We start from the raw sequence: 27,380 nt of genomic DNA on the forward strand, positions 1-27,380 counted from the left end.
CCTTATTATGTTCCTGTTGGAAAAGCATCTTTCCTCTCATTTGGCCTCCGGGCTCTTTAGACGGACTCCCGAGCGGATACGTTTGGAACGCTGTTTTCACGTTGTATTATGGACTGTGGAAACAGAGGCTTTTGGAAACGATTGAGCATGTTTAGTCTTTTTAAGGCGTTGTACCGAAAGACATGATTATAGCAGTAACGTTAGCCCCTTACCAGACACCCCCCATTTTTGGCATGGAGGCAGAAATTATATACCCAAAATAAAGATGTTTCTGTTCATGATTCTTTCTGACTAGATCCATGATCAACATTTGTCCATGAGCTAACACTTTGACGTTTACCGTTCAGGAATAGGAATAGTTTTCCTGACATGATGGAAAATTAATCACTGGAATTATGTTTTATCGAAATATTGGTCAAATATAAAAGCCAAAGTCTTTGGACTTCAATTGATGCGCGGTTTATCCAGATCAAGTAAGAGAGTGATGTTTAACGTGCTGTAAAAATGAAACGTAGACTGGGGGCGTTGGCGATGCTTGCAGCAAATGGGTTAACAGCAGTTATGTGCTATTCGCTTCCAAGTGGTTTCTAAAGAGATTTACTTTCCGGTTTTTTCGTATTACGGTCCTTAAAAGGCGATGGTAATTTTACTCACACTTGCTATCCTGCATCTAAACACGAGGGCAGATGCGTTTTAGATTAATTTTGAGTGATCACGCCGGTGGATGGTAAAATAGGTCCCTAAATGATTTGGTCCTACCAGGAGACTTGCATGGAAATTAAAATTTTAAAATTAAATTAAGCATTTAGCAGGCGCTTTTATACAGAGACTTAAGTTTTTTTTTTTTTTTTTTTTTTTTTTTTTTTTTTTTTGAACTTATGTCTGTATCATTTCGGCGAGGTTTAAACGTGCGCGGTAAGGCGAATGTAACAATAATAGTAAATAATAATAAGAATGCATTTTATTTGTAGAAACGAACGCCAAAAGCAATACAACAATTCATTAAAGACAGACAGTCTTGAATAAATGTGACTTGTGACCCAACATAGGTGCATATCTGACGTGCAGAAGAAGTACATTCCGTAGCTTAGGGGCTTCATATGAAAAGGCTCTTTGCCCCATGGTCTTTAGCTCACATTATGGCTGGTGAAGTGAAAGAGTTAGTAGAGCGAAGAGAGCGTGATGGAATATAAGGACTGATGAGTTCACAAAGATGCTCAGGTGCAGTCCCATGGAGTGCCTAGTATGTTAAGATAGAAATTTTAAAATCAATTCTCACGTTTACGGGAAGCCCGTGTAATTGTGAAAGAACCGGTAATGTGTTCGCGAGGAGAAGTACAAGCGTGCGGCAGAATACTGAAGCTTGCTCAACGATTTAGCTGGAAGGCCTGAGAACAAGGCATTACGATAATCTAACCTAATGCCTTTGGCTTCGTGGTTAAAAGTGGCATCATCATCCGACGGAACGGTGGATCTGTAGTCCAAATCTATGCGGGATCCACACCCCGGATCAGCGGGTGGCGGTAATGCACCTTTACGTTGGTTTGCCGAAACCGCCATAAAACGCTACTAGAAGAAGACAGAACTACGTCAAGACGTAGTTTAACAAAACTTTAGCCGCAAAACTGCTTTTAGATGCAACACTTTGAATGCGAACTGCCGTAAAAATCCAATGAAGAAAAAGAAGAACCTGTTTTTTAGCGTCTTCGCCTGGAAATGTATTAGTCTGCGCCGCTAGAGGAAGCGGCCTCACACTGCCACTCGGCCGGAACGCCGTGGTGAAAGGCTGAGCCGTGGTTGGATTCTTTCTGCTGCAATCCAGCGCTCGACGAGAGCTCGGTGTCGGGCGGCACGATCGTGTATCGAGCAAGACGAGCTCGGAGTTGCACGGTCTATTGGCCACGATGTGTGGCTTGGCGAGGATAGCAGCTGTCGCGATGACGCTTAATGCTGCTCAACGGCCGTGTTTGGCTGGGTAGAAATGATCTCGGGTCCGGCAAAAGCAACGGGTCTTATAAATCCCCTGTTTAGCGCTCTTCGTTGGTACGTAAATTGGGTCTGTGATAAGGTGACTGACGAAGCGAACCAGCATGCTGATAAACCGTCAATGGATAGAGGTAAGTCAGCGATATTTATACTGTGGGATTGATTACTTGATTGTGGTCCACCTGTGATGATTAGGCTAAGTATCTGACGCGCTCCTCCCGAATCTTCATAGATAATTACATTTAATGTGTGGTTGTTTTATTCTCCACATTTCAGTGTTTTTAACCACAATCAGCAAATATAAATGGAAAAAGTTAGCGTAAACAACTTTCAGATCCTCCAGAGGACCAGACGTATACACAATGCTTATTAAATGCAATTTTACACGCTCATGGCAGGAAACTGTAAAACAAGAGCGAAACAAACTGCATGCTCTCTTCTTTTAAACCTAATTGTGTAGTATCTTTGAGAATCCACATGGAACATTTGAGCAAACTTACACTATTCAAAAATATATGTGATGTTTTCAAACTGATGAATACATTACCTTTGGTCCCTCTTTGCCTTTTCCTGGCAAACCAATTTCTCCTCTTAAACCAGGCTGACCGATTGGACCAGGGGGTCCAGGGGGGCCATCTTTACCAGCATCTCCCTGGTGGGATATAAATAACCATTTTAGACAGGGTGAATTATGATTATGGTTCATAATTACATCAACTTGAGTTAGAGTAATTCATAGATGCTTGGTGTAAAATAACACAAAACGTCCACACCGAAAGCTAGACTTGCTAGTTTCTTTTAGGTTATTTCATTAGTTCATTTCATACCTTATCTCCTCTCTGTCCAGCAATACCAGGTGGACCAATGCTACCTGGAATACCCTGAAAAAAAAAACACTATGTCTACACTTGCAAGAGAGGAAAATAAATGACTTAAAATGTCCATAAATATTTGCTTTTATAAGTTATTTTATAAAAAAAAAAATATGGCATGCACCTGCATGCATGAACATTTTTTTTTTTTAAATAGATCTTGTATTTTATACAGGAATTTTTCAAGAACGCACCACATTGCCTGGCAGCCCTTGAAGCCCCTGAGGGCCCGTCAATCCGGGAGGACCCTAAAGAGAGTGAAGGGCATGACAGTGAAAAGTTCTGAAAACAATCAAATCATCATGTGTGAGAAGAAGACAAACTCACCGGGTCTCCGGGTCTCCCTATCTCTCCTTTTTCACCAGCATCCCCCTTAGGGCCCTGTCCACACAAACAAGAGAAAGACATCAGACAGTCGTGTGTGGAATACAGAAGAAACATCTCAACTGCTCTAAAGATCAGACTTCCTCACAGATAGGACTGGAATATGAAGGTACAGGATTAACAGTGATCATCATATTCAGAAGACGGTCTCATGTGAATGAAAGCAAGTCGGATGTATTGTAAAACAGCTGGTTAAGATGATGTTTGTGGTTTACCGCAGGTCCCGCATGTCCTCTGAATCCCTGCTCTCCAGGAAGTCCTCTTTGACCCTGGAAATATGAGAATATGAAGGTAATCCAGTACATTTCATTAAAAGGTATGCTATAATACCTAAAATCACCTTCAAACTGTGTCTATGTGTAATTCAAAAGCATAGTTTTCTTTCATTTCAAAACTAATGTCCACACTATTGAAGTCAATATGAGCTGAAACATGCAAACATCAAAATCTCTTCATTTGTGTTTCACAGTCACACAGATTTGAAACAACATGTATAGGACAGAATGTCTTTTTTTTTTCTTAGATCATGGTGACAAGTTTACACTGCTCTCCAGAAATGAAACCTGGCTCTCTTTTTAGATGTCGTCAGGGCAGAAAAGATTGCATTCGGCTGAACTAGTGAGAACGGCAGCCATTTTCACACTGATAGATTCAGGTGAGAGCAGATACATCATCGTAACAAGCTTGTCTGTGTTTGTGTAAATGATGCATCTCTTGGTATCTGCACTACTTCAGTAGATGAGTGAATGATGGAGAGCTTTCATCATTTACATTGTTTACTGTGTATAATATCGTATAAAACAATATAATAAATCATAATGCAATATACCTTGAGTAGCAGCCCCGAAAAAGAAAAAAAAAAGTATTAAAGTAGGAGGCTGAAGATGGGCAGGTCATGATGACAATATAGAGAAAGTGACCTGATGAATTATTAATTAGCCCACACATCTGCAGTCATGTTGCTTAATTAATATTTACATATTCCAAACTTTCACCTTGATATTTATAAACTGACGTCCTGTGCAGATGTGGTTGAGTTGTCTGGCATTTCAGACTTATTTGCGTTATTGTACCTTTTAATATTAGTCAAGAGATCAAAAGCAGAGAGCAAAAAATCTCATTTTGGATGTGTCAAAACCTAAATGTCAATGATTAAGCATCAATAAATCTTTATTATGTTTTAACAGCTACAGTAAAGATCCTCCTGCAATAGCACTACTCTGTGGATAGATGCACGGGGTCAGCTTTTTTAATTGCTTGTGGCCTGCAAATTTTCCTAATAGTGTAATGATGGTTTTATTGTGAGCCAACAGAGGTACATAATATCAGCTGATGGTCTGCGATGCCCCTGACCTTCAGGTTTATTAATATTCTCTTGTGCAGCCCCGAAGCCCTTAATATCTATTGTCAGCTAATGCGTAAAACACTTGAAGTGGCTGATCTCAGAAATTAAATGCAAATATTTCCCTGTTCCTTTTCAGGTGGATTTGATTCTTCGAACTGACAGAAGACTTCCTTACGTGTGCATTACACATGATGCTATTAATGAAATCATGTTCACAGGCTCAAGAGACTAGTGATCCAACCAAACCTGACTCTTTGCTGCCCTCTTGTGATGGGTTGTACAACCTGCAAGTTGTACTAACTTGCAGGTTATACAACCAGGTATAACTTTATTACACATACAATTAATTTGGAAGTTATAGAAACAATAAAAGCTCACCATCTCGCCTGGTTTTCCTTGATCTCCTTTCTCTCCCTTCTCTCCTGGATTACCCTTACATGGAGGTGCAAACAATGAACATACATTAATTGAAATCAGATCAAATATCTGGTTCATTGATACAATGGCTCCAATAAGTATTTCAGAGCTTAAAAATAATGCATTGAATAACAAAGTATCAAAGCAAGTGGCATTTAGTTTCAAGAAAGACAGCACAAACACACTTTAAGCAAAAGGTGTGTTAATAGATGCACTCAAACTATTCTCAAAAAATATGATACAAAATGAAAAATACAAAATATATACTTGATTACTCAAAATAAGCTCAACATCAAGACAAAACTGATGACTTACCGGTTCTCCAGGTTCAGGAATCACATTGGCCACCTAAAGAATATCAAAACAGATCACTGTGAAATAATACTGTAAAACTATGAATTAATTCATCAATAAAAAGATCATCAGCTAAATCAATACATGATTCAAAATATATCTAAGCTCACTTTTGTGATTTATTACTCACATCAGATATCACTTATTATTATTATCATTACTTAAGTTATCTATAATTGTATATTTATATAGTTACATGTCAATTATCAGCTGTACTCACATTGCCTGGGACCCCGGCTGGACCCCTGGGGCCAATCTCACCCTGTATGAATGAAAAACAGTAACAGCGGTTATATCCTCACCCTGTCAGCATGTTAATTATCTCAGTAATGACCTCATGCCCTCAGGAAACCTTGCTGACAGTTTAATCCTGAACATGTGAAACCTACATCAACTCATGGTCAAAAACGCCTTCTTTACTGTAGAATGCTGTAATGTTGATACAGCAAACGTCACTTGTAGGCAATTGTGCATTTGAAAACAAAAATTATAATAATTAGTAGGTGTCTATTTTAGTCTTATTAAATAATTATAACTATGAAATAACCATGCACACAAACATCCAATATTAGTTTTCATGTTCTTAAAAGCATTAAATTTAAATGGATCAAAAATCCAGCACAGTAACATATTAAAACAGTAACACTGTAAAATATTACAACATTTTAAAAGAACATTCCTCATTCTAAAAATCATTCTTATTTGCTGATTTTCTGGGGAAGAAACATTTCTTATTATTATCAGCATTGAAAATGGTTGTGCTGCTTAATAATTTTGGATCAAAAGAACAGCATTTATTTGAAAAAGAACATTTAACTATTAATTTTACTATCTGTTTAAAATTTTGACCAACATTTCATGATAAAATAATCACTATCTGCTATTTCTAAGCTTTCTCTTGCCTCTCACCTTGTCTCCTTTCTCTCCTTTCGAGCCAATAGGTCCCTCTTTTCCGCTCTCTCCCTATAAGAGCGACAGAGGGATGAAATCTGACAAAAGTATGACTCAAACAAAATTAAATCTCATTAGTCTCATGCAGAATATGTTTTTTTATATATATTTTCTCACAATCTTTGCAGTGAAATACAGGCTGAACATGCTTCTTTTTTTATGAGAAGCACCTAAGTGAACAGATGACTGTCCTCACAGTAAAAGAGTGTTTTTTTTTTCTATAGTAGAATCTATTGATTCTGTTAATCGATAAAACATCTGATTTTGACTTCAAAACCGCATATAGTGCTGTTCATATCAGTTCTGTCTTACTTGGCCTCCTCTCTCTCCTTTGGGTCCTACTGTGCCGACCTCTCCAGGCAAACCGGGCTCACCCTGAGACAGAACAAGACACAAAGAGAAACACAGTTGTGTCATCTGTCTTCTGTCAATACTCTGTCTAGACTGTTTCAAGTTTTACATTCCATACCCGTTGACCAGGAGGTCCTCGTGGTCCTGGAGGGCCTTCATCTCCCTGAAAGAGAGAAACATTGATAAAAAAAAAAGGGATTTCCAAGCTAAATCTGAAATCAGTAGCCCACGCCACCCTTTACCTTCGGTCCTGGTCCGCCAGGGATGCCGTCCTGTCCGGGCTCTCCTCTTTGCCCCTAAACAGAAACACAAATTAATAAAACAGACTGCAGTACAACAAAAAAAAAAAAACACATACGAAAAGGTCAAAAACCAGATCTGGCCTTTAGTTGGGTTTCTAAATGATGAAGTTCACAGTTTGAATCATTAAAACAGCTCTAACCTTCTCGCCGTCGTTTCCAGGCAAACCATCCAATCCATCTTTTCCTGGCAGGCCCTGAAAAAGAATTAGCATCATTGTTTTTTTACACTGAACTGAGGGTTGAGTTAATAGGGCAACAGATGATTTGTGCTTGAGGTCTCACTGGTTTTCCTGCTTCTCCTGATTTTCCCGAGAAGCCTCTTTCACCAGGTAATCCCTGTGAGAACAGACAGATGTGTGAATATCATCTGCTACTATGATGCGGCTCTAGATCAGTTTGCAAATAAAAACAGTTGAAAAATGTAAACTTACTGGAGGTCCTGTGTGTCCAGGGTTGCCTGGAGGACCAGGAGGCCCCTGAGGGCCCTAAAAAAAAAAGAAAATCAAAAAATTATTTCTGTAATCAATGTATTCACATTTTTCTTTTTACAACATTTTAACAATATTATTTTATTACTGTATTATATTATCACTGCATGTGTTTCTATCAGAAACTTAATCTGACTGATGTTTATTCCTCTCGTAGCCACTAGAGTTCACTGTTACTCTAACAGTCTTTTTTTTATTTCATTAAGATAATAATGTGGCCATATAGCCATAATACTTCTTTTTCATAGCATACCAAGTATCCATATGCATGACATAAGTAAAAGACCTACTATTTGTTCAAATATTTGTTGTTGCATTGTGCCTTAAAATACAGTATACAGTAAACACATGTTGTTATTCCATTCAAAACATAAACAAAAAACACATTGACAAGAAAAATAAAGGACGAAGAGCTTGGCTCAGACTAAGAATGAATGTTCTGGTGGTCCTTACAGGGGGTCCTGGAAGACCATCAGCTCCTGGCAATCCTGCTTCACCTTTTTTACCCTGGACAGACAAAGACGAGGATGTCTCATGAGTCTATGTTAGGTAAAAGACATCAGTTCAAGTAGATAAGGAATAAGGACATATTTTATGTACAAATATTAATAAATACATTTTTTTTATAGAATTCCGAAATTTATTCAATAATTTATAATTAAAAATAAACAGAGCTAATAAGAAATATGAAGTAACAAGATAGTTCATGAGATAAAATAAAACATTTTTTTAAATCGCTTGGCCTGATAAGACTTATATATATATATATATTAAAAAAGCCAAAACCACTATATTAACAGTAGGAAAAAAATGTATTCCATGTGAGAGGTCATGTGGAGTTTTGTGTGTCATTTATTAATGACTTCCTGAATGAAACCTTCTATCCAAGGCACATAGCCAGGGTTGCACTGCCCTCTGCTGGACAAACAAGAACTCACACTTATGCTCATTTTGTTCTGTTCTATAGTCTATAAAAATAACAAATACAAAAGTACTTTAGGCAACAATATTTTAGATCTACTGACTGAAGTTTTTCCCGTGTTTATATATTTAAAACAGAAACAGGACACTGAGGCCAAACATATAGAGGGGTTTATATTTTACATTATAAAAAAAGACAACAGCCCATTTTATAATCACAGATTATGATTTGCAACTTTCAGCTAGTTGGTTTTAGGGATATGTCATGGGTGTAGGTTTAGGGGGGGACGCAAGGTACTAGTCCCTATCAATATTTTGAGATGACAAATTTGCCCCCACCAATATTTAGCAAGCTCCTTTGAACTGCTATTTGGATCTTTGCACTGCTATTTGGATCGATTCTAACGGCCAGGACGACGACAGTATAAGAAACGCCGTAATTTGATTGGCGGCGGGGTATCTGACAGGCTACACGCGCGGGCCGGGACTACTTTTGTGCTTGCACTAGCAGCGAGCGGGTGTGTGTGCGCGCATATTGACGAGACGCCGACGGTAAGTTACCAGGGCTGTCTCTCTGACACATACAAAGGCCGGGGGGGGGGGGGGGGGGGGAAGCTTTTTCATAAAGCAGAGTCAGAGTGTAAGTAGGCAAAATAACTAGCTAGCCACAAGAAAAAAAAGAAAAAAAAACTAGCAGTAGTGACTGCCCAGGCTTTCAAATGCATATTCTTGGTGATAGTATTACCCAGGATGATAGAATGCTACGTTAGCAAGTAACTGAATGTCAATTAGCCTGTACCTTAACATAGAATCTTGTAGTCAACATAAACGTGAGTGTACTGGAGGGTAAATAGTGTTTATAATAGAGAAAGGTTATTATATTTATCTATTTATATTTTTTCTTGTGGCAGAGTATTTTTTGTTAGTGTAAATACTAATGTACATAATTTATGTTAATAAAACGTTTGGTTGTTCAGCATTACACAGTTTTAGATTTTTATTTTTTGAGAGTGCATTTTTGAGATTATACAGTTTTACTAAATCACCATTAAATCACTGGTATCGTACAACAAAATAATTCCGGGGGGGGGGGTTATGGGGGTGTCCCCACCAAAGCTGAGACCAAACCTACGCCCATGGGATATGTTCAGTCCAGAGAACACTTGCATAAACATTGGCTCAAAGCTTTTAGATGATGAGTGAATGCCACAAAAATACAATTTTGAGTAAAAGCAATGGGGGGTAACATTCTCTCCCTCACATTTGTGTTTGTTCAGTAAATTCAGTCACTGATGTGGTAGAAAATACTAACATTTTAACACCCCCTGCTTCTGGCACATAAGATAGGAAAGATATTTCGAATGCATTACAGTGATAAGAGCTTGAAATAGAGAGAGACTCTTTTTAGCGTCTCACTCAGGGCTTCCTGCCGTTCTGCAGTCGTGCGTCATTCTCCACTCACTCAAGCACCACCCGCAGTGTTTCTGAGCTGAGCGCAAGATCTGTTAGATTCCCTCACTAAGAGCTCCTGACAGTGTCTCCCGCTGGGACAGAGAGGACTCGGGCTACACTCAGAACACCTGCAGCCCGCTGAGATACAGGAACTGTGCACCCAAAATCAACAAAACAAAACGTAGTCAAAATTACTACTGCATATGCAATAGCTTTTTGTGAGGAACAGAGTGAATCTGGTTTACTGGTTTCAGAAGGGTTTCAGGCACTTTCACTTTAATTACATTATTTAATCAATTAATTTATGCTTGTTAGAAAAGTATAAACTATTAATCAGATGAGAGAAAGCATATAGTAGATCATGTAACGATGACAACACATCTGTTGTGGATCACAGAATGTAGTAAATCATATTGATTTGATACAAATATGAGGGTGAATGAATAACGGCAGAATTTTCATCGAAACACTAAACTTTCTCTGTTTGCTTGATTGTTCTTTTTTAGAGCTTTTATTCAAATGCCATTATTATTTTGGGGAAGAGACAATGTTTTCCAAGTATTGCGAGAACATTTTAATGATGCTGTCATCTCATCGGTTGGAGGCCATTTGAACATCTCCTCTCTCTCTCTCTTCCTAATGAGCTCGGCGCTTGAATCTGACCCCACAGAGCACTCAAAAACAGCAGAACCTGCACCGAGAGCCGCGCTTCCCAGCAGCCAGTCTCTATGGTTACCACAGATCAGGTTCGAGGACGTCTTACATCTCCATTAAAAGCAGCTGAGGTGGATTGTTACAATAAAATACAAATGTCCTACCCTATGTCCGTTCTCACCCGGCTCACCGCTCAAACCTGGAGGTCCAGGTGGGCCCTGAGGAAAAACAACATAAACAATGGGCTAATTACAAACAATAGTCCAGTAGCAGACAGAGAACATATGATGCTTATTATTTTCAGAAAAAGACCATGAATGTGATATTTTATGATGTACAGTTACCCCAAAAAAGTGTCTGGAGTTTGAGTTTAACGTTAATGTCTATTCTGTTCTAAATGTGTCATGTAAATCTATAGATACATTCACATAAGTGCTTGCACATCGACACAAACACAGAATTGAACAGAAATACAGGTCACACTTTATTTTAAGGTCCAATTCTCACTATTAGCTAACTATTAACTTTGACTTTTGCCTCAATTAACTCCTAATTTGCTGCTTATTAATAGTTTATAAGGTAGTTGTTAAGTTAAGGTTATTGGGTAGGATTATTGATGTCATGCATTATATGTACTTTATAAGCACTAATGAACAGCCAATATGTTAATAATAGACATGCTAATAAGCAACTAGTTATTAGTGAGAATTGGATCCTATACTAAAGTGTTAGCGAATTACACTAATTACATCATTCCTTGACATTTTTCCAACCTATGAATAGCACAATAATGCCAACCATTATCTTAAAGTGACCCACTAGTGTGTAACACAGCTAAATGAATGAAAACATGAAAACGAACCCCAAGCCGTTTCATGTTGAGGTCAATATGAAACATTAGCATATTTCCCGCCCACTTTCCAGTCTTTTCGTGTTGGTCTGGATAAAAATGCTAATTCATTCTTTGCCACTAAATGCCACTTTTGGAGCGTTAAAATAGCGGTTAAGTAAACAGTAAATGCATATTATAAGACAAATAAAGTGTTTTTTGACCTTGCATCAATGTCAACCTGTTGTTGGGAACTTTGAAAACCAAAAAATGAACCTTTCATTATTTATAATAGGGGCACTTTAAATTGAATTAATAAAAAATGTGTGGTTTAATAGACACAGATGGGAGGAATAGATGAGGCAGTCAGCTTTTTTTTCAAAACTAGCTTCACAAATTCTTCTTCAATGTGCATTTTTAAAACAGTGAAACTTGTTTGAGAGAGCATTATATCACAAAATATATCGTACAGGAGGTCCAGGTGGGCCTTCCCCTCCCGGGGTTCCTCGTTCACCAGGGAGGCCCTGGAAACACAAACACACAGTTACAAGAATTCTCGACAAAAGCCAAGTTTAAGACTCATCTTCTCAACAGATTGCACACTTACAGTCTCCCCCTTGAGTCCTGCCAGCTGAACCTGAGGAAAAACACAAGAGCTACTCCATACTGCTGCTTTACAACACGATTCACTCAATTAATGAATCAAACATCTTACCGCATCGCCAGGTAATCCAGCAGGACCTCGTTCACCCTATCAGCAAACACAGTGTTTGAAAAGATTTACTGAGTAGTTAATATAGATTTATATTGATATTGATATTGGGTGGAGTTAAACCATAGAGGATATGTCTGTACTTCAAGTTACAACATCTGATAGAGTACTATTTGAGTTCCTGAAAGTGTGCGGGACAGAGAGCAAGAGATAAAATGACACAGATAGGTTGAATTTTTTAAGGGGCATCTTTGTGGATGAGCCTGAGAAATACAAGAAAGATGCATGTGTTTTGAGGTTTTAGTTGAAAATAAGTAAGAGTCAAATATATCTGGGGAAATTACCAAGAAATACAAAAGGACTTTGTGTTTGGAACAAACTGAGGGTGAATAAAAGACTTGTCCAGATCTTTCAAAGCCAAGCAACAAGCGTCTCCGAAAAGCATCTCTATACCTTTTCTCCTTTTACTCCATCTGGACCAGGAGCACCAATCAGCCCCCTAGGACCCTGGATTTAGAGAAAATAAAAGAAAGGAAGTCATTTAGGTAAAACATATACTTACTTGACATAAGCTCACATTAATATCTTCTACATGCAGTGTGCATCCATGCTGCGCAAAACAGTGCATGACAAATTAAATACAGAAATGCTCTGAATACATACGTCTTTTCCTGGAAGTCCTGATTTCCCTGGAAACCCGTCTAAACCTGGTTCACCCTGAACAACATTTGAAAGCGAGACGTCATCAGATGGAAGAATTGCGTAATCAAGAGTGACAATAGAGACATTTATAATATTACAAAAGATTTCCATCTTGAGCTTTCTGTTAATCAACACATCCTGAAAAAAAGGATCACAGTTTCCACAGAAATATTAAGAATATTAATAACAAGAAACGTTTCTAATACAGCAATCAGCATTTTAGAATGATTTCCGAAGGATCACACAACATGTTATGATTCTGAAAATTCCGTTTTGTATCATAGGAATATATTATATTACTATATTTTTGATCAAATAACTACAGCCTTTCTTTCAAAAACATTCAACAAATCTTATTAGCGCCAAACTTATAAAAGATGCTAAATATGCAGTAAATTATGTCCTGTATTCTGCTTACAATTTTGCAAAGATTTCATGAAATAAATGACTACTACTTCAACACATATGCCTTTATGAGAACAAGTATTATTATTATTATTATTATTATTATTATTATTATTTTTATTATTACAATCATATGTCACAATCTCCCTTTCTATTCCCTAAATTCTAAATTTATGTCCCATAAACAGCATACAGGTTTGGAATGACAGCTTTAATTTTTTATTTTTTATTTATATATTGTTTTTTTTTTGACACTTCATTTCAAATATGAAATATATAATCTACATTAATACAGAAAACAGCAGGAGGAAAGCTGAGGAGGGGATGGGAATGTGACTAACATAACAAAAACATATGCAATATACACTATGCAGATGCGTTTCAGGTCAGAAATTGAGGAAATATAATGGAGAATTCGTCTGTATGATGTATTTATTTTTAATTCAAGGCCATTTGAGGTCAACTGAAAAACCATTCTCACAAAAGCATAATCTGACATTTCCCGTTTCAATGAACCAAGCACTGGTTCTAAATTTATATCCGTTTGCACTGACTTACCAGCATTCTTACCATACTTGCAATGCATTTTCGCCTAAACTTAGCTTATTTCCCATGCTCAAATATTTAACATAATAAAACAGCTGTAAATAGTTCTGAAATATTGTTTGTTTGAGCGTCCCAACCAGCCAAATATATCAGCTAAACCAATCGCATGAGTTGGGGGCAGGACTGTGTGTTTGCCAGCCAATGAGAGACGGGCAGTGATGTATGAAAATCTGTAGGTTCCATTTTCAGTTCCATTTTCTCTAAGTTAGTTTCAGGAAAGTCATATTTGGCTTAAAAGCCGGGAGCGGATCGTCAGACAGACTGAAGAATGAAGGCAATGCTCTACCGTGTGAAACTGCACAACGCCCACACAGAACAGGATATATGTATATATATCTGCATCAGCACTGTGACATCTGTTTGAGTTATTACTCTGCTGCATTCACTCTGCAGAAACGTTCCCTCTGTAGCAGTGTACAGTAATGTACAGTAATTCGTGACAATGACTAGTTTGGGCTCTGTCCAAGTTTTTCCAAAGCATTAAAACTAATACAGGGGCGCTGACAAGGGGAAGACAATCGGGAACATTGTCCCAAGCCTTTTAGTGGGTGGAGGGGGACTGCAATGACAGACTAATCTAGATTTTTACATTTTACATCTTATTATTCCAATGTTTAATACTCAATACTAATACTAAGCACCGTATTTTTTGCACTATAAGGCGCAATTAAAAGCCATTAATTTTCTCAAAAAACGTCAGTGCGCCTTTTAATCCGGAGTGCCTTATATATGGATCAATGCGCTCTGTCATAATGTTGACATTCCCTTTAGCACAGCTCCATCTAGTGGATGCATAACACAAACCCAGTCAAACGTTTGACTGCAGTATCTTCTATTCTATGTGCCTTATAATCCGGTGTGCCCTATATATGAAAACAGTTCTAAAATAGGCCATTCATTGAAGGTGCGACTTATAATCCAGTGCGCCTTAAAGTGCGGAAAATATGGTAATGATATTTGTGCTAACAGGTGTTATTGACAGGTTTTAGTCATCTCTTACCCTTTCTCCAGAAGCTCCTTTGTCTCCTTTACCTCCAGTAACACCCTGATGAAAAACACAACACACTCAATATCTTACAAATGTCACAGAGGAGAACACTGGATGCACTGGTTACGATCTGTCCCGAACAGCTGTAACACAACATTGTGGATTCAAAGTCTGAATTTCAATTAGTTTCTGATGTTGAAATCATCTACTGAAGCCAGTTTCAACTTAAATAAATATGTAAAACAATAAAATACAAAACTCAATTAAAATGTATGAAATAAAAAGGTTACTGTGTAAAATAAGAACTAAAGTCACACTGGGCAGATATAAAGACGCGTTTTTGAGAAATCATGTTGCAGCTGTGAAATATAAAGAACCATTAATTGATAAAGTCATAAGTATGAAGGTGGAAACAGGCTTTCATAATCATCAGTATATGGTTTAAAGGCGCAGATCATACTTACAGACACCCCCTGAGGACCTGGTGCTCCGGGGGGACCTGCATCACCTTGGATACCCTAAATAAAAACAGGAGATCCAAAAGTGATCCAGATCATGTTAAAAACTACTAAGCACATCTAACACAGTTTAGAAACTAGCATGTCACCAAAAAGTGATAAAAAAGAGAAAATAATGGAAAGAAAGCACTGTCAACTGTAAATGTACAGTGGAGTATTTATTGCATTATTTACAGCTGCTTCTAAATTTGTTGTCTTATGTGACATCAGTAAAGATCGAGAATTAATTTTAAAGATGTCATCACATACTACTTTAGCATTTATCATCATAAAATAATTTAATATTAAGATACATCACATCACATTCCCCCAAAATTAATTATGGTGAGCAAATACTGACAATTAGGACATGCAAATTTCTGACACTAGTCTAATCAAGCATATCTTTACTCTTCTGTCTACGGAGGTCTCACCTTCGGTCCGAGAGGTCCAGGTAACCCAGCTTCACCTGCAACTCCTTGTTCACCCTGTTCATCAACGTGCCAATGTCAATATCAAAATATACCTTCACCCACGTGCAGATAAACTTTCCGTCACTCACTCTCCCTCCTTTATCGCCTTTTTTCCCAGCCAGACCAGGTAAACCGTCTGATCCCTAAAAAACATAAAAAAAAAAAAATCATAAAGATTAAAGTCACTTATTAACACATCTATGGAATCAAGAATGCTTAGAAAAAAAAAATATTGAAAAAGGGGGTAAAATAACATTTTTATCATCGTTTTATTCAGTGTACTTTGCAGTCCAAAGAAGTTATTTTCTTTTCTGCTGCTGTAATCAACACTGCACAGAATTCCACACACGTCATTGACACACGTCTCCAAACTCAGTTTGTTTGCATGTACACAGGTCTTACTCTTTCTCCTCTTTCTCCTCTGGCCCCAGGTTCCCCGCGCTCGCCGTTGTCCCCCTGTGAAGAGAGACGGGATTTCAGCATGGCTTTAAAACAAGATGTCATCACTTTGGACATGGCCACAAGTGACCCCTGACATGTGTCCAAAAGTGGCCAAATATGTTCCTGTGAAAAAAAATCTGAGCTTATAACCCATATTTCTAAAACAAGACCATCAAACTGGCTAACCAAAAACTCACCAAGCAAAGAATCCCATACTATAAATGCATATAATTATGTAGAAAGGCTTGTGAGATCATAAGAGGCCATGTTAGTAGGCTGTAGTTTTCTTCTGTTCAATACAATTAATCACACACTAATGCTAAACACCACTAAGGTGCCATTATATCTTGCCTTTCAGACATCTCCTGCACTCCAGGGAATCTCCTGGAATTCTAACAGTAAAAGAGAAAAGCTTTTATGACCTGATTATAGTAAAGACTTGACACACAGCAGTGGGCAGCTTGATAGCCTGTAATTTCTCTCAAACTTCTTCACACTTTGATAAAGTCAGTGGATAACTGACAAATGCCATCAAAGTAACACACACACACACACAAAATAACCACAGTTGAGAGCTACAAACCCAGACAGCATATTGTGGATGCAAACTGGTTTGATTTCAGTAAGTTTCTAAGTGGCGTAGCCACGGGTGTGCCAGGGTGTGCCTGTGCCACCCACAGTGGCAGCTGGCACACCTAAAAATAGATGCAGAATTATTTTTTATAGTCTCAATAAAAAATGTTTACTAAACTATTGGGCTATTGTTGTTTACTTAGAATATATATATATATATATATATATATATATATATATATATATATTTTTTTTTTTTTTTTTTTTTTTTTTTTGTTCGCGACTCGGTTGATTCAGATCGGCACTTCGGAGCATGTTCGCGACTCGGTTGATTCAGATCGGCACTTCGGAGCATGTTCGCGACTCGGTTGATTCAGATCGGCACTTCGGAGCCTGTTCGCGACTCGGTTGATTCAGATCGGCACTTCGGAGCCTGTTCGCGACTCGGTTGATTCAGATCGGCACTTCGGAGCCTGTTCGCGACTCGGTTGATTCAGATCGGGACTTCGTAGCATGTTTGAGATTTTTTAAAATTCATATCTGGACATCGAAGCAGGAAGTGTTTGTCAAAAAGTTAATTGGTGATAAATGAATATTTGGACTTGAGGCTTTTTTTTAACTGTCGATTCAGCATGTACATGGACCCACACACAAAGGTGGACACACTCTAGACGGGTGTGCCAGGTAGGGTGACCACCCGTCCCGCGTAGCGCGTGCGCGCACAGCGTTTGAGCCCAATACACGTGTCCCACAAATTGAGAGTGTAACACATAATCAATGCTTGCTCAAAAAAAGTTGGTCGCTATATCTGGAGTCACCAACCAGTCGATCGCGGTCGACAAGTCGATCTTGGAAGCATTTTAAGTCGATCGCGAAGATTTTTCAAAATCTGAGAAAAAAAGGTGCGAGCCTCCGGTGCGAGTTGGGAGGTGCGAGCCTCCGCTGACTGCGCGCGCACCTCCCGAAACAGACGAGACATTTATACTTGACACAACTGTTTTAGACTGAAAACCAGACCATACAACTGATTTAGACGCGGGTGTGATGAGATGTACTAATATCCGTCTGCTCGGGCATGATTGTTTTAGGCCTGTAATTGATTGATTATTGAGGTAATAGGGAAGGCACGGTTCGATAAAAAAAAAAAAAAAAACGTTCGGTTCACCACACACGGTTCGGCACGCGCTTCAACTTAAATCTGACAAAGCATCTGTAATATCATCTGTAATATGTCTTGCTATAAATGGCACGTAAAAAAAACAGGGTTCAGCTAATAAATGTTTCTGTTGATGCATGCGCATTCTGGCTTCCCAGACATTACAAAAACATGAGAAAGAAAAAAAAAAAACATCTATATTGAGCAACTACAATTAATTTAAATCTTATAATTATATATTATAATTTATTTAAAGTGAATTAATTGTAATGAAAAATAAACAAAATGAAATAGCTAAAGTTCAAAATTATCATATTTGGAAGAAAATTATTACATTTAACAATTAACTACATTTTGACACGACCTGCAAATTAACACTAGGAGAATGGTTGGACGGAAGCAGTGTGACAAAAATACTATCCCATAATTTTGCAAAGTAATCTGACAATAAATGTGGCACACCCAGATTTTCATATGCACACCCAGAGTCTCTTTTCTGGCTACGCTACTGCTAAGGAAGTTATCTATTGATACCAGTTTCCACATCAGTGAAAAAAAACACAAATGTCAGTACAGTATATGCAACTGACTTTAATGAACAAGTTATAGACATCATCATAGATAAGCTATTGCATTATGCACTACAACAAATATTGTGGAAAGATAGCAGACAGTGTTGAGACGTTGCTTACTTACAGTTTCAGTAAACACTGTTTACTGTAACAATGCTTTTTGTATGGGCAACAACTTTTCTAAAGCACCTCAGCTTCAACTCAAACATTTCAGTGTGAAAAGACTGACAAAACGACACACAAAACAGGGTTTAAGAGAGACGGACAGAGCAACACCTCAAACACAATCATGCGTTTGTGGCTTCATGCATTTTAACTAGCCAACTCCTCAATATGCTGCTAGCTTTATACTGTTAGACATGGTTCATTTGTGAGAACATAGACATGCATTTACATATACAGAATAAACACATATATACATAAACGTATGGACACTCATGCAAATCATATGACAGGTACACCGAGAATTACACACACAAACAATAAAAAAAAAAAAAAAAAAAAGTTTTCTGAGGGGTTGTTTACTTTCCCAGCTAAGGTTTCTCCCTTATTAAGTCTAGAGAAGTTTTTGCATAATTTAATGTCTGCCAATTATTTTTATTTTATTTTATTTTTTTGTCTTAAACCAAGATACAATTACTTGAGAAGGAAAACGACTTAAGATATCAAGTACAGCTACTGAAAAAATATAAAACTAAATTTAGACAAAATACAATGACAGTGAGTTTAGGTTTAGAACAAACAAAACATATCTGTAAGTGTGGTAAGTAAAATAATAATTTTCCATTAGAATTTTATTTAACCCAATAACAGAGATGTTTTGCTTGTTTTATGCATAAACTCACTTCAGTTTGATATTTTTTTAATAAGACATTATACCTTAAGTTTCTGTGCTGCTCAAGTAAACATATCTTGATTTAGGACTGTTCAATACTGTTTGTATTGAAAAGCAAGATAAAAACTACTGCAGTAGAAAATCATTGTTTGAAGAGCATAAAAGGCGTTCAAATCCAAATGAATCATGGGGTTTAATCCTGTGAAGAGATGCAAGCATTTTATATGATGACTAAGAATCGCAGAAGCATCTCAGTTTTCATTCAAAATATTTTTTTCAAATATTCAATTTGAATTGTTTCAAAGATTAAACACAGACTTGTGGGCTGGAATGACATCAAGCTGAGTAAATGATGGCACTTTCATTTTTAGATTTGTTTAAAACTTAAAAGGTTTGTCCATTATTATCATCGTTTACTCACTCTCATGTTGTTCCAAACCTGTACAAGTTTCTCCTGTTGAACACAAAAGGAGATATTTGGAAGAATGCTGGTAACCAAACAGTTGACGGTAGCCATTGACTTCTATAGTATTTTCCATACTGACTACCATCGTCTGTTTGTTTACCTGCATTCTTCAAAATATACATTCAACAGAAGAAAGAACTCATACAGGTTTGGAACAACTTGTGGGTGAGTTTTGGGTAAATTACCCACTCAAGAATGAGAAAAATATTTTGTTTATGTGTTTGTTTTGTAATTGTTAACCTGCTCAAGAACATAATTTGCTGTTTTTAGGTCAACAAATTCCACTGACCAATCCAGCGTGCAACATTTTTCTAGCTGTGGGCGTTATCTGGCATCTATATTTTGGCCGAATAGTGACCGGGTGCTGTGGAAATCTCAAAATACGACTCCTTTCCAGAAGTCTTAACAGATTGTGAATCACCATATTCATCATACGAGTGAAGTCTGGACAATTTTATTGATATTACAATAAGCACGAGTTAATGTTTCAATAATGACAGTTGTCATTCTATTTCCAACACCCCAGTCATCTAATTCTCCTGTATGGATCTCTGACTGACGGAGGTTAATTATGATATTATTCTGAGGTAATTATGCCCCGGAGTCAGTGCTTGTGTCTGCTGAGCGGCGGAGGATGTCTGTTTTAAGCGCTGTGAGTGGGTGTTCGGTGCACAGCCTCTTGTTTTGCATATCCTGTGAGGTCGAAAGACCCATAATTCTGCATTTCAAAATAAGGTATTTATATTGTTTTTATCCTCAAAACAGTGGCGGTTTCCACAGTTTGTCTTTTCTGCTATGTTCTTTTGTAATTCTAGACTCTGGATTAAAGGGAAGAATGAAGTTGTTGATGAATTGGCTTCTGGCTGGCACGTAACGACAGAAACACACACACACACACACACGTGCACAAACAAACACACAAACCTTCTTGAGGAGTTTGGCTGTTAAATTCATGACCTTACCTTCTCTCCTCTATCACCTTTGATAGAGATAGCCTGCAAATAATCAATCAACACCGATCAATTACTCTCAAGGCCCAGGAAGACAGAAAAAGCAGAGATGGAAGCATACCAATATAGTATGAAAATAAACTGCTTTTTTTCCTCCTAACAACTAACTCTATTGCAGAAAACATTTCTAATATGCAGTAATGCTGTTTTATGTTTATCTAAACAGAAGCAAAGCTATATGAAATGTTATAAGTGATAATATGGATGTCGTACACGCTCTCCTTTCTGCCCTTTGGGCCCTGGCGGTCCTTCTGCCCCTTTAAGACCAGGATCCCCCTGGAGATGCAGAGTTTATGCAAAGAGCCAATGATGAACCACTGAAAACGCGTCCAGAGATGTGCAAAAGCGTAATAAAGTCATAGTGCGATGCTGTGATACTGAAACGTTATTTGACCTTTTCACCCTTGGGCCCCGTGACACCCGTCAGACCTGTCTCTCCCTGCAGGATGGGAAAGATTGAGAGAGATTGCAGGAGAGAGAGATGAGGGGATATATTTTCAAAGACAGAGGTCAGAAATAAGAGTGTGTAAAGAATGAATGCATTACAAAATTAAATGGAATGCATTACAAAAGAAAGTGTAGATTCAAAAATTTATATCCAGCCTTATAACATAACAAAATAACATGCAGCACATTTTATATTAATTATATACTCTTATAATTTATATTTAATGATGGCTTACATTCTCCACAAAATATGTTATTTAATCTGCTGAAATAATAGGTTCTAATTTTATTAGTTAGTAATTCCTTATTTTTTTATTTAGAAAATTTTGAAAAAATTCCCATAATAATTAAACTTTTTTTATTAATCATTCTTTATAAAACTGTATCACACTAGTCTAATGCTAACATTTTATTTGTTGAAGTTTTGTGGCTGTAACAATGCAATGACTTTCATTACTGTACATTTTTGTATTACAAAGTGAGGGATGAGCTGAAATTATTTTCTGTGGTAATCAATAACATGGTATTTAATATTAACATGACCAAATGTCACATGACTTCAGAAAAAAAAAGTAAAAAAAATAAAAAAATTTTTTTTTTTAGCTCATACAATGTAAATAACCCTTGTTCCTGCATCATAAGGCTGATATGAAATTTTATTCATGTTAAACATAGTGGTTCACCAGCTTCAAGAGTGTGACCTTTGACCTGGAATGTCTTACCCTTTCCCCTGCAGGACAGGAGCAGTTGACCCCAGCTGGTTTCTTCTGCTCAGCGCTCGTTGGTTTTGGGGTGGGCAGTGGGAGTGGGGGGCGTTCAGTCACCAGAGATTGTTCGCACTGAGTGAGAGGAGAAAGTGAACGCAGAAACCGAAAGAGACAGAATGTGTTATGAAAGAAAGAGAGAGGAAAGGAAGAGGAAGCAGCTTCGGATGTTCAGTGTTATGAGAATGACTAGATTCTGGACTCTGGACAACGAATAATCACCATCTATAGCAAAGACTCAAAACAAAGGTCTTTCAGCCCTTTGGAGAACTCGTCCTGTTCTAAATCATATGTTGTTGCCTTACTATCCATGTGGTGACATAAAGAAGGTGAGAATAAAGGTTTGTATACGAGTCAGATGCACTTACTGGGCCACCGGGAATATCGCAGCACGTCTCTTGCTCAGACTGTTTGCCATCACAGTATATCACCATCCTCTGGAGGTCAAACTATAGAGGAAACACAGGAACTGGTTGAATTAGCTGATTTCGGGTAACTTCAAAATTCACACACGCATCAACATTAAATACTTGGTTAATCATTATCTCTAATGTTTTAACAAAGCATATTTAAAAAAAAAATATTCCAATTTAAATCTGATTCCATTAATATTGCCCATCCTACAAGTTCCTATTATTAATACTGAACCCAGTTCATATTTTTGTGGAAACCGCGCTGAAAAAAAATCAGAATTTATATATTTTTTATTTTTTTATAATTAGAATGTTTAAAAAACAGCATTTACTTGAAATACTTATTAAAAATATTATAAAAGACTTTACTGTCATTTGTGATCAATTTAATGCATCCTTGCTGTAAAATATAAACAAAAAAATCATACTGATGCTACTGTAACATCAAATCATAAATCGCTTATTTTTGTATAAATGTATATAAAAATGAACATCTGTCAGTACCTTAGTGTAGCATGGTGTTATAATTTGATACCATCATGGTACAATTACAGCTATTTTTGAGTAAGGGAGACTTAATCTTGTATAAAATGCATATTAATAAACTATAACTATTTGCTTACATCAATGGGAACGCTGTCATAGAGTCTCTTGCCGATGACGGTCTTTCCCTGGATGTCGATGTCTTCTCGTTCCTCTATGGGCAGCGTCTCAATGTGCTTGCAGTCCAGGAACAGGGACACAGACTTGGAGTCCACCCTCATGCCGATCTTATGCCAGTTACGGTCAAACAGATTCTCCACCTCCGGGTTCTTAAACACGGCCCGGACCGCATCCTTCGTCAGGCCCACAGCGTTGTACTCCACCGCCTTGTTCTCCCCGTCCAGACGGATGGAGACCTGGAGGACATTCTCATTACAGACTGATCAACTCGCATCACCCTCATGATGTTTTATGTTATAAATGAATTCTAAATCCAATAGATTTGACTTTTGAAGAGGATCTTCAGATTCAGTTCTCTGCACATCCCCATTCAGGACACATTAATACACACCTGCGGGATGCCGTATTTGTCATAGACCTGCCACAGGTACCAGTCTTCTTTACGAGAGGTCTTCCTGAACTTAAATGTGGTCACAAAGGCATATTCATCAGGCAGTCCCTGAGGTAACACATCTCTACAACACAAGAATCAAACAAATCATTCATAATTAAAGAAAGAAAGCTAAGAAAAACAATGTAAATTAAGGTAAAAGTACATGGTGTGATTTTTGCATGTATCATTGAAGGAAATGATTCTCTTACTCGGTTTGCTGGACGATGGGCAGGGTGCCAAGCCGGACATAGGGAATCTGACCAGGCTCAAATTTTTCTCCAAGAAAATCTCTTACATTGAAGTACTCCATCAAATCAAAACCTGGAGAAAAATAAATACAGTTGTAACAAAGCAAGCTATTATTAAGTGAACTGTACGGTTTCCTGAATAAAATATGTCCCTGTAGATTACTGTTCAAATGTCTTTCCATCAACGATCACTAGGTGGAGTCCATGAGACAGGACGAAAAGACAACATGCAGTAAGTGAACTTTCCTAAATTGTTCCTCACCCAAAGGATTTACTTTTATATATATATATATAAAAAAAAAAAACTTCATTTAACCCACTTCAAATTTGGAAGTAATTAGAAAAAAGTCCACCGATGCACAAATCAAATTAAAATACAATTTAACAAAAAATAATGTGTGAAATGAATAAATCAATCATAAATTATTTATATAATAATTTTATAAAATATTACAATGTAGGGGACCTGTAATTTCATTATTATAATTTATATTTCCGATAGATAACGTTAAGTTTCTGCAAGCAAAATGTCACGTCTTTTTTAACATCCACACACACACACACACCCACACACACACACAGTCCAAGTCCAAGCCTCTGGGATCAAGCATGACATCATTGTTTGTTTAAAAATAGTAGAGCTATGGTGTGTGTGTGTGTGTGTGGATATCAGCCCACTAATTAATGCTTCAGATCCGCAACCAACACTCATTAAACTGCACTTGCTGCACCAGATGTTTAAAAAAAACAAGCTTTCATCTGCAATTATGTCACCAGTTTTCCAGCATGTGTGAGTGTGTGTGTAACTACTGAGGTTAGCAGATCTGGCCTTCCGCCCTTTTATAGCGGCCGAACCAGGGCGCTCCTATAACCAATACATAGTCTGTCGCCATGACGATGCCAGTGGGGGCCTGGGCGTTGTCTGAGGAGGCAATTCAAGGGCGATTTGGAAACACACAAATGCTGGTCTCAAAAGAGCTCTGCGAGATCTCACTTTCACTTAATGAACTCTCGTGTTGTTTTTCTAGCGCAGGTGTGTTCATGTCAGCAAACTGAGGTTGTTCTAAACAGTCTAGAGAGAAGGATTATTTGAACTGAAGGATGTTTGGAGTTATTTAACTCGGTGGAAATGTGAGAATGTGCCAGTCTAGGCCAGACACTGTAGTAGAGTAACAGGTGGCAACAAACGTAGAAAGAGTGAAGTTGGAAAAACAAACCAGCATAAAACAATAAAAGATCTTTGTTTTTGTTTTTTCATCTTTGCGCTCCCAAAGCACAACGAATCCCTGATGGTTTTCTGGCTGACCAGCTTCACACATTCTCACGTTCCATCTGTGCCTGTTTTTAATTCAATTTATTGAAATATGTACAACAAGTCTGGTGTAAGGTGCCCCTTAAAGGAAAACTTGCAAAAAATTTAATTTCTACCATTTTTTAGTCGCCCTCATATTCTAAAACACAGAAGATTGTGTATATAATTATAAAGGTAGCTCATATGGTTTATAAAGAAATTAAGAAATTATTTGCGTTGTTCTAAAATTGCTTTATCATTCACATGATGCAGCTGAAAATACAGTAAAAACAGTAATATAGTAGTATTCCAATTTAAAATAACAGTTTTCTATCTGAATATATTATATATATATATATATATATATATATATATATATATATATATATATATACACACACACACACACACACACACACACACACACACACACACACACACACACACACACACACACACACACAATTTACTCCTCTGGTGGCAAAGCTGTATTTTCATGAGCCATTACTAGGTACAGTCTTCAGTGTCACATGATCCTAAAGATATCATTTTAATATGCTGATTTTTTTTAAAAATTATTATTATTATTATTTGAACCTGTGGTACTTTTTTCAAGATTATTTGATGAATTAAAAGTTAAAAGAACAGCATTCACTCAAAATAAAAATCTTTGAAGTCTTTAATATTACTTTTTTTAAATTGATAAATATTAATAAACTTTTTTTAAATTAGCAAATTAACACCTCCTATACATTAATTTCTATTAAAAAAAGAAAAAAAAATATGCCCACACTTTTGTTACTTATTATTATTGTGTATATTTTTATTTTATTTTGTTTAGAATAAATACTGTTCTTTTTTTAAGAATTTTTTTTAGCCAAATTAGAAGTAAATATACTTTATTTATACTTTTATTAATATTAATAATATACTTTTAGATTTTATTTTTTGAAGTATTCAAAAACGTCATGAAGGTTTGGATTTCTTATTTATTTATTTTACTTTAACATGCTATTAACTTACTCAAGTGACCTCATTAAACTTGAATTTATAGTTTCTGAACATCTGAAAGTTTATCAACCCTTAAAATAAGACTCATTTATCCAGGTGTTCTCAGTGCACGTGTATGGTTAGTTTGATCAGTTTGATGTATTCATTCGAGCTGTTTGATTTCACACCATGTTCTACTCTTCCTCCAGCTGTTTGCTTCTCATCAGCTCACTTCCACGACTCTCTGTTTGTCTCAGCGTCTCCATGCGCCCGGCATGACTCTCTGCCGGCAGCGTTTCTAAGCCTGGAGGAACCTGTAATTTGGGCCTGGCGAGTGAAAGCGTATAATCACGAGTGAGTCTTATTTTAAACAGTGAGAGAGCGAAGAAGGCTGGGTGGGTTCTGCGGCACGGCACAGATGAGTGCGTTCCGAGTCGTGTCTGTGATCCGAACACATGGGCACTCTACTGCACACAACACAACAATCTGGAAACCAGCCCAATGTCGCCTCATGAAAACTCTACGGCTGCGCTTTACACAGGGTCACAGTGCGTCAGCGTGACATCCAGAGACTATGGTTCAAGCGCCTGTCTTTGATCCAGTCAGACAGACAGACAGACACGTGCTAAACGGATCTCTTTGTGTTCTCCCTGCAGCATGCTGAAAAACAACGCATCTTATATGTCAGGTTTTGAAATGGGCCGATCTTTTGAAAATCTCCCGCTCAAAATATGCTGCCTCACCTTGCGCATGCGCAAAACCTGTACCTCAAACAGCACTGTCAATGCCAAACACGAATATGAATTCGACCAAAAGATTTTTATATATCAAAACCAGTGCACTCATATTACTATGAAAGGAAGGACGTGCAAAACACAGCATTATATCCAAAGAAAAATGGTGCGTCCAAAGTCGCACTCTCCGTTTGTGGGCTACAAAATTTGAAATTTGTACCTGGATTTTAACCTTTAAAAAGTATGTTTTATATAGTATTAATATGGGTAGTACTTCTGAAACTTGCACATACTACAGTACATCTGCCTTGTTGTTCCTGTCACATGACCTACCATTATCTGTTGGGTCGCTTAGTAAAGATTAAAGTGTTTAAAATAGTAGTGTTTTTCGAATGGAGACTTCAAAATCTTGGCACAAGTAGTAGGTTGTGTGGTAGGTTGTCTCTTCATCTACTGTTTTTTTTTTATGAATACGATGAATTCAGACATATTGGCGTAACTGTTTTTCTCATACTACATTGTAGGGAGGTATTTTTCAGTATTCCACGCTTAAGACTGCACATGCGCATTGACTGGTCCTGAGTTATAAGCTTGTTTAATGCTATTTCTGCTTAAGAAACAACATTTATGAGACATTTCAAAATAGCAACAAAAT

The 27,380-nt window shown here is 37.3% G+C and overlaps 1 protein-coding gene across 2 annotated transcripts in view; it reads right to left on the reverse strand.

The window, feature by feature from the left end:
• The window catches only part of LOC113119843 (collagen alpha-1(XXII) chain-like), a 61,508-nt gene that overhangs the window by 19,095 nt on the left and 15,033 nt on the right, over nucleotides 1-27,380 (reverse strand). Inside the window, exons 5-39 of one of the 2 annotated variants that reach the window (XM_026289527.1) lie at nucleotides 23,672-23,783; nucleotides 23,421-23,544; nucleotides 22,990-23,265; nucleotides 22,322-22,402; nucleotides 21,912-22,028; nucleotides 21,137-21,181; nucleotides 20,956-21,018; nucleotides 20,695-20,727; nucleotides 16,092-16,145; nucleotides 15,779-15,832; nucleotides 15,651-15,704; nucleotides 15,184-15,237; nucleotides 14,732-14,776; nucleotides 12,682-12,735; nucleotides 12,472-12,525; nucleotides 12,022-12,057; nucleotides 11,914-11,943; nucleotides 11,777-11,830; nucleotides 10,642-10,695; nucleotides 7,904-7,957; nucleotides 7,394-7,447; nucleotides 7,245-7,298; nucleotides 7,103-7,156; nucleotides 6,903-6,956; nucleotides 6,779-6,823; nucleotides 6,622-6,684; nucleotides 6,268-6,321; nucleotides 5,579-5,620; nucleotides 5,320-5,352; nucleotides 4,966-5,019; nucleotides 3,458-3,511; nucleotides 3,186-3,239; nucleotides 3,053-3,106; nucleotides 2,814-2,867; nucleotides 2,534-2,638 (exon numbers count right to left, since the gene is read on the reverse strand). In XM_026289527.1, the coding sequence (XP_026145312.1) occupies nucleotides 2,534-2,638; nucleotides 2,814-2,867; nucleotides 3,053-3,106; nucleotides 3,186-3,239; nucleotides 3,458-3,511; nucleotides 4,966-5,019; nucleotides 5,320-5,352; nucleotides 5,579-5,620; nucleotides 6,268-6,321; nucleotides 6,622-6,684; nucleotides 6,779-6,823; nucleotides 6,903-6,956; nucleotides 7,103-7,156; nucleotides 7,245-7,298; nucleotides 7,394-7,447; nucleotides 7,904-7,957; nucleotides 10,642-10,695; nucleotides 11,777-11,830; nucleotides 11,914-11,943; nucleotides 12,022-12,057; nucleotides 12,472-12,525; nucleotides 12,682-12,735; nucleotides 14,732-14,776; nucleotides 15,184-15,237; nucleotides 15,651-15,704; nucleotides 15,779-15,832; nucleotides 16,092-16,145; nucleotides 20,695-20,727; nucleotides 20,956-21,018; nucleotides 21,137-21,181; nucleotides 21,912-22,028; nucleotides 22,322-22,402; nucleotides 22,990-23,265; nucleotides 23,421-23,544; nucleotides 23,672-23,783 (2,276 nt within the window). The remainder of the gene's footprint in view (nucleotides 1-2,533; nucleotides 2,639-2,813; nucleotides 2,868-3,052; nucleotides 3,107-3,185; nucleotides 3,240-3,457; nucleotides 3,512-4,965; nucleotides 5,020-5,319; nucleotides 5,353-5,578; nucleotides 5,621-6,267; nucleotides 6,322-6,621; nucleotides 6,685-6,778; nucleotides 6,824-6,902; nucleotides 6,957-7,102; nucleotides 7,157-7,244; nucleotides 7,299-7,393; nucleotides 7,448-7,903; nucleotides 7,958-10,641; nucleotides 10,696-11,776; nucleotides 11,831-11,913; nucleotides 11,944-12,021; nucleotides 12,058-12,471; nucleotides 12,526-12,681; nucleotides 12,736-14,731; nucleotides 14,777-15,183; nucleotides 15,238-15,650; nucleotides 15,705-15,778; nucleotides 15,833-16,091; nucleotides 16,146-20,694; nucleotides 20,728-20,955; nucleotides 21,019-21,136; nucleotides 21,182-21,911; nucleotides 22,029-22,321; nucleotides 22,403-22,989; nucleotides 23,266-23,420; nucleotides 23,545-23,671; nucleotides 23,784-27,380) is intronic. The other variant, XM_026289528.1, reaches the window with a different exon arrangement.

The sequence above is a fragment of the Carassius auratus genome, chromosome 19 (genome assembly GCF_003368295.1).
Source record: "Carassius auratus strain Wakin chromosome 19, ASM336829v1, whole genome shotgun sequence".
In the NCBI taxonomy this organism is placed as follows: Eukaryota; Metazoa; Chordata; class Actinopteri; order Cypriniformes; family Cyprinidae; genus Carassius; species Carassius auratus.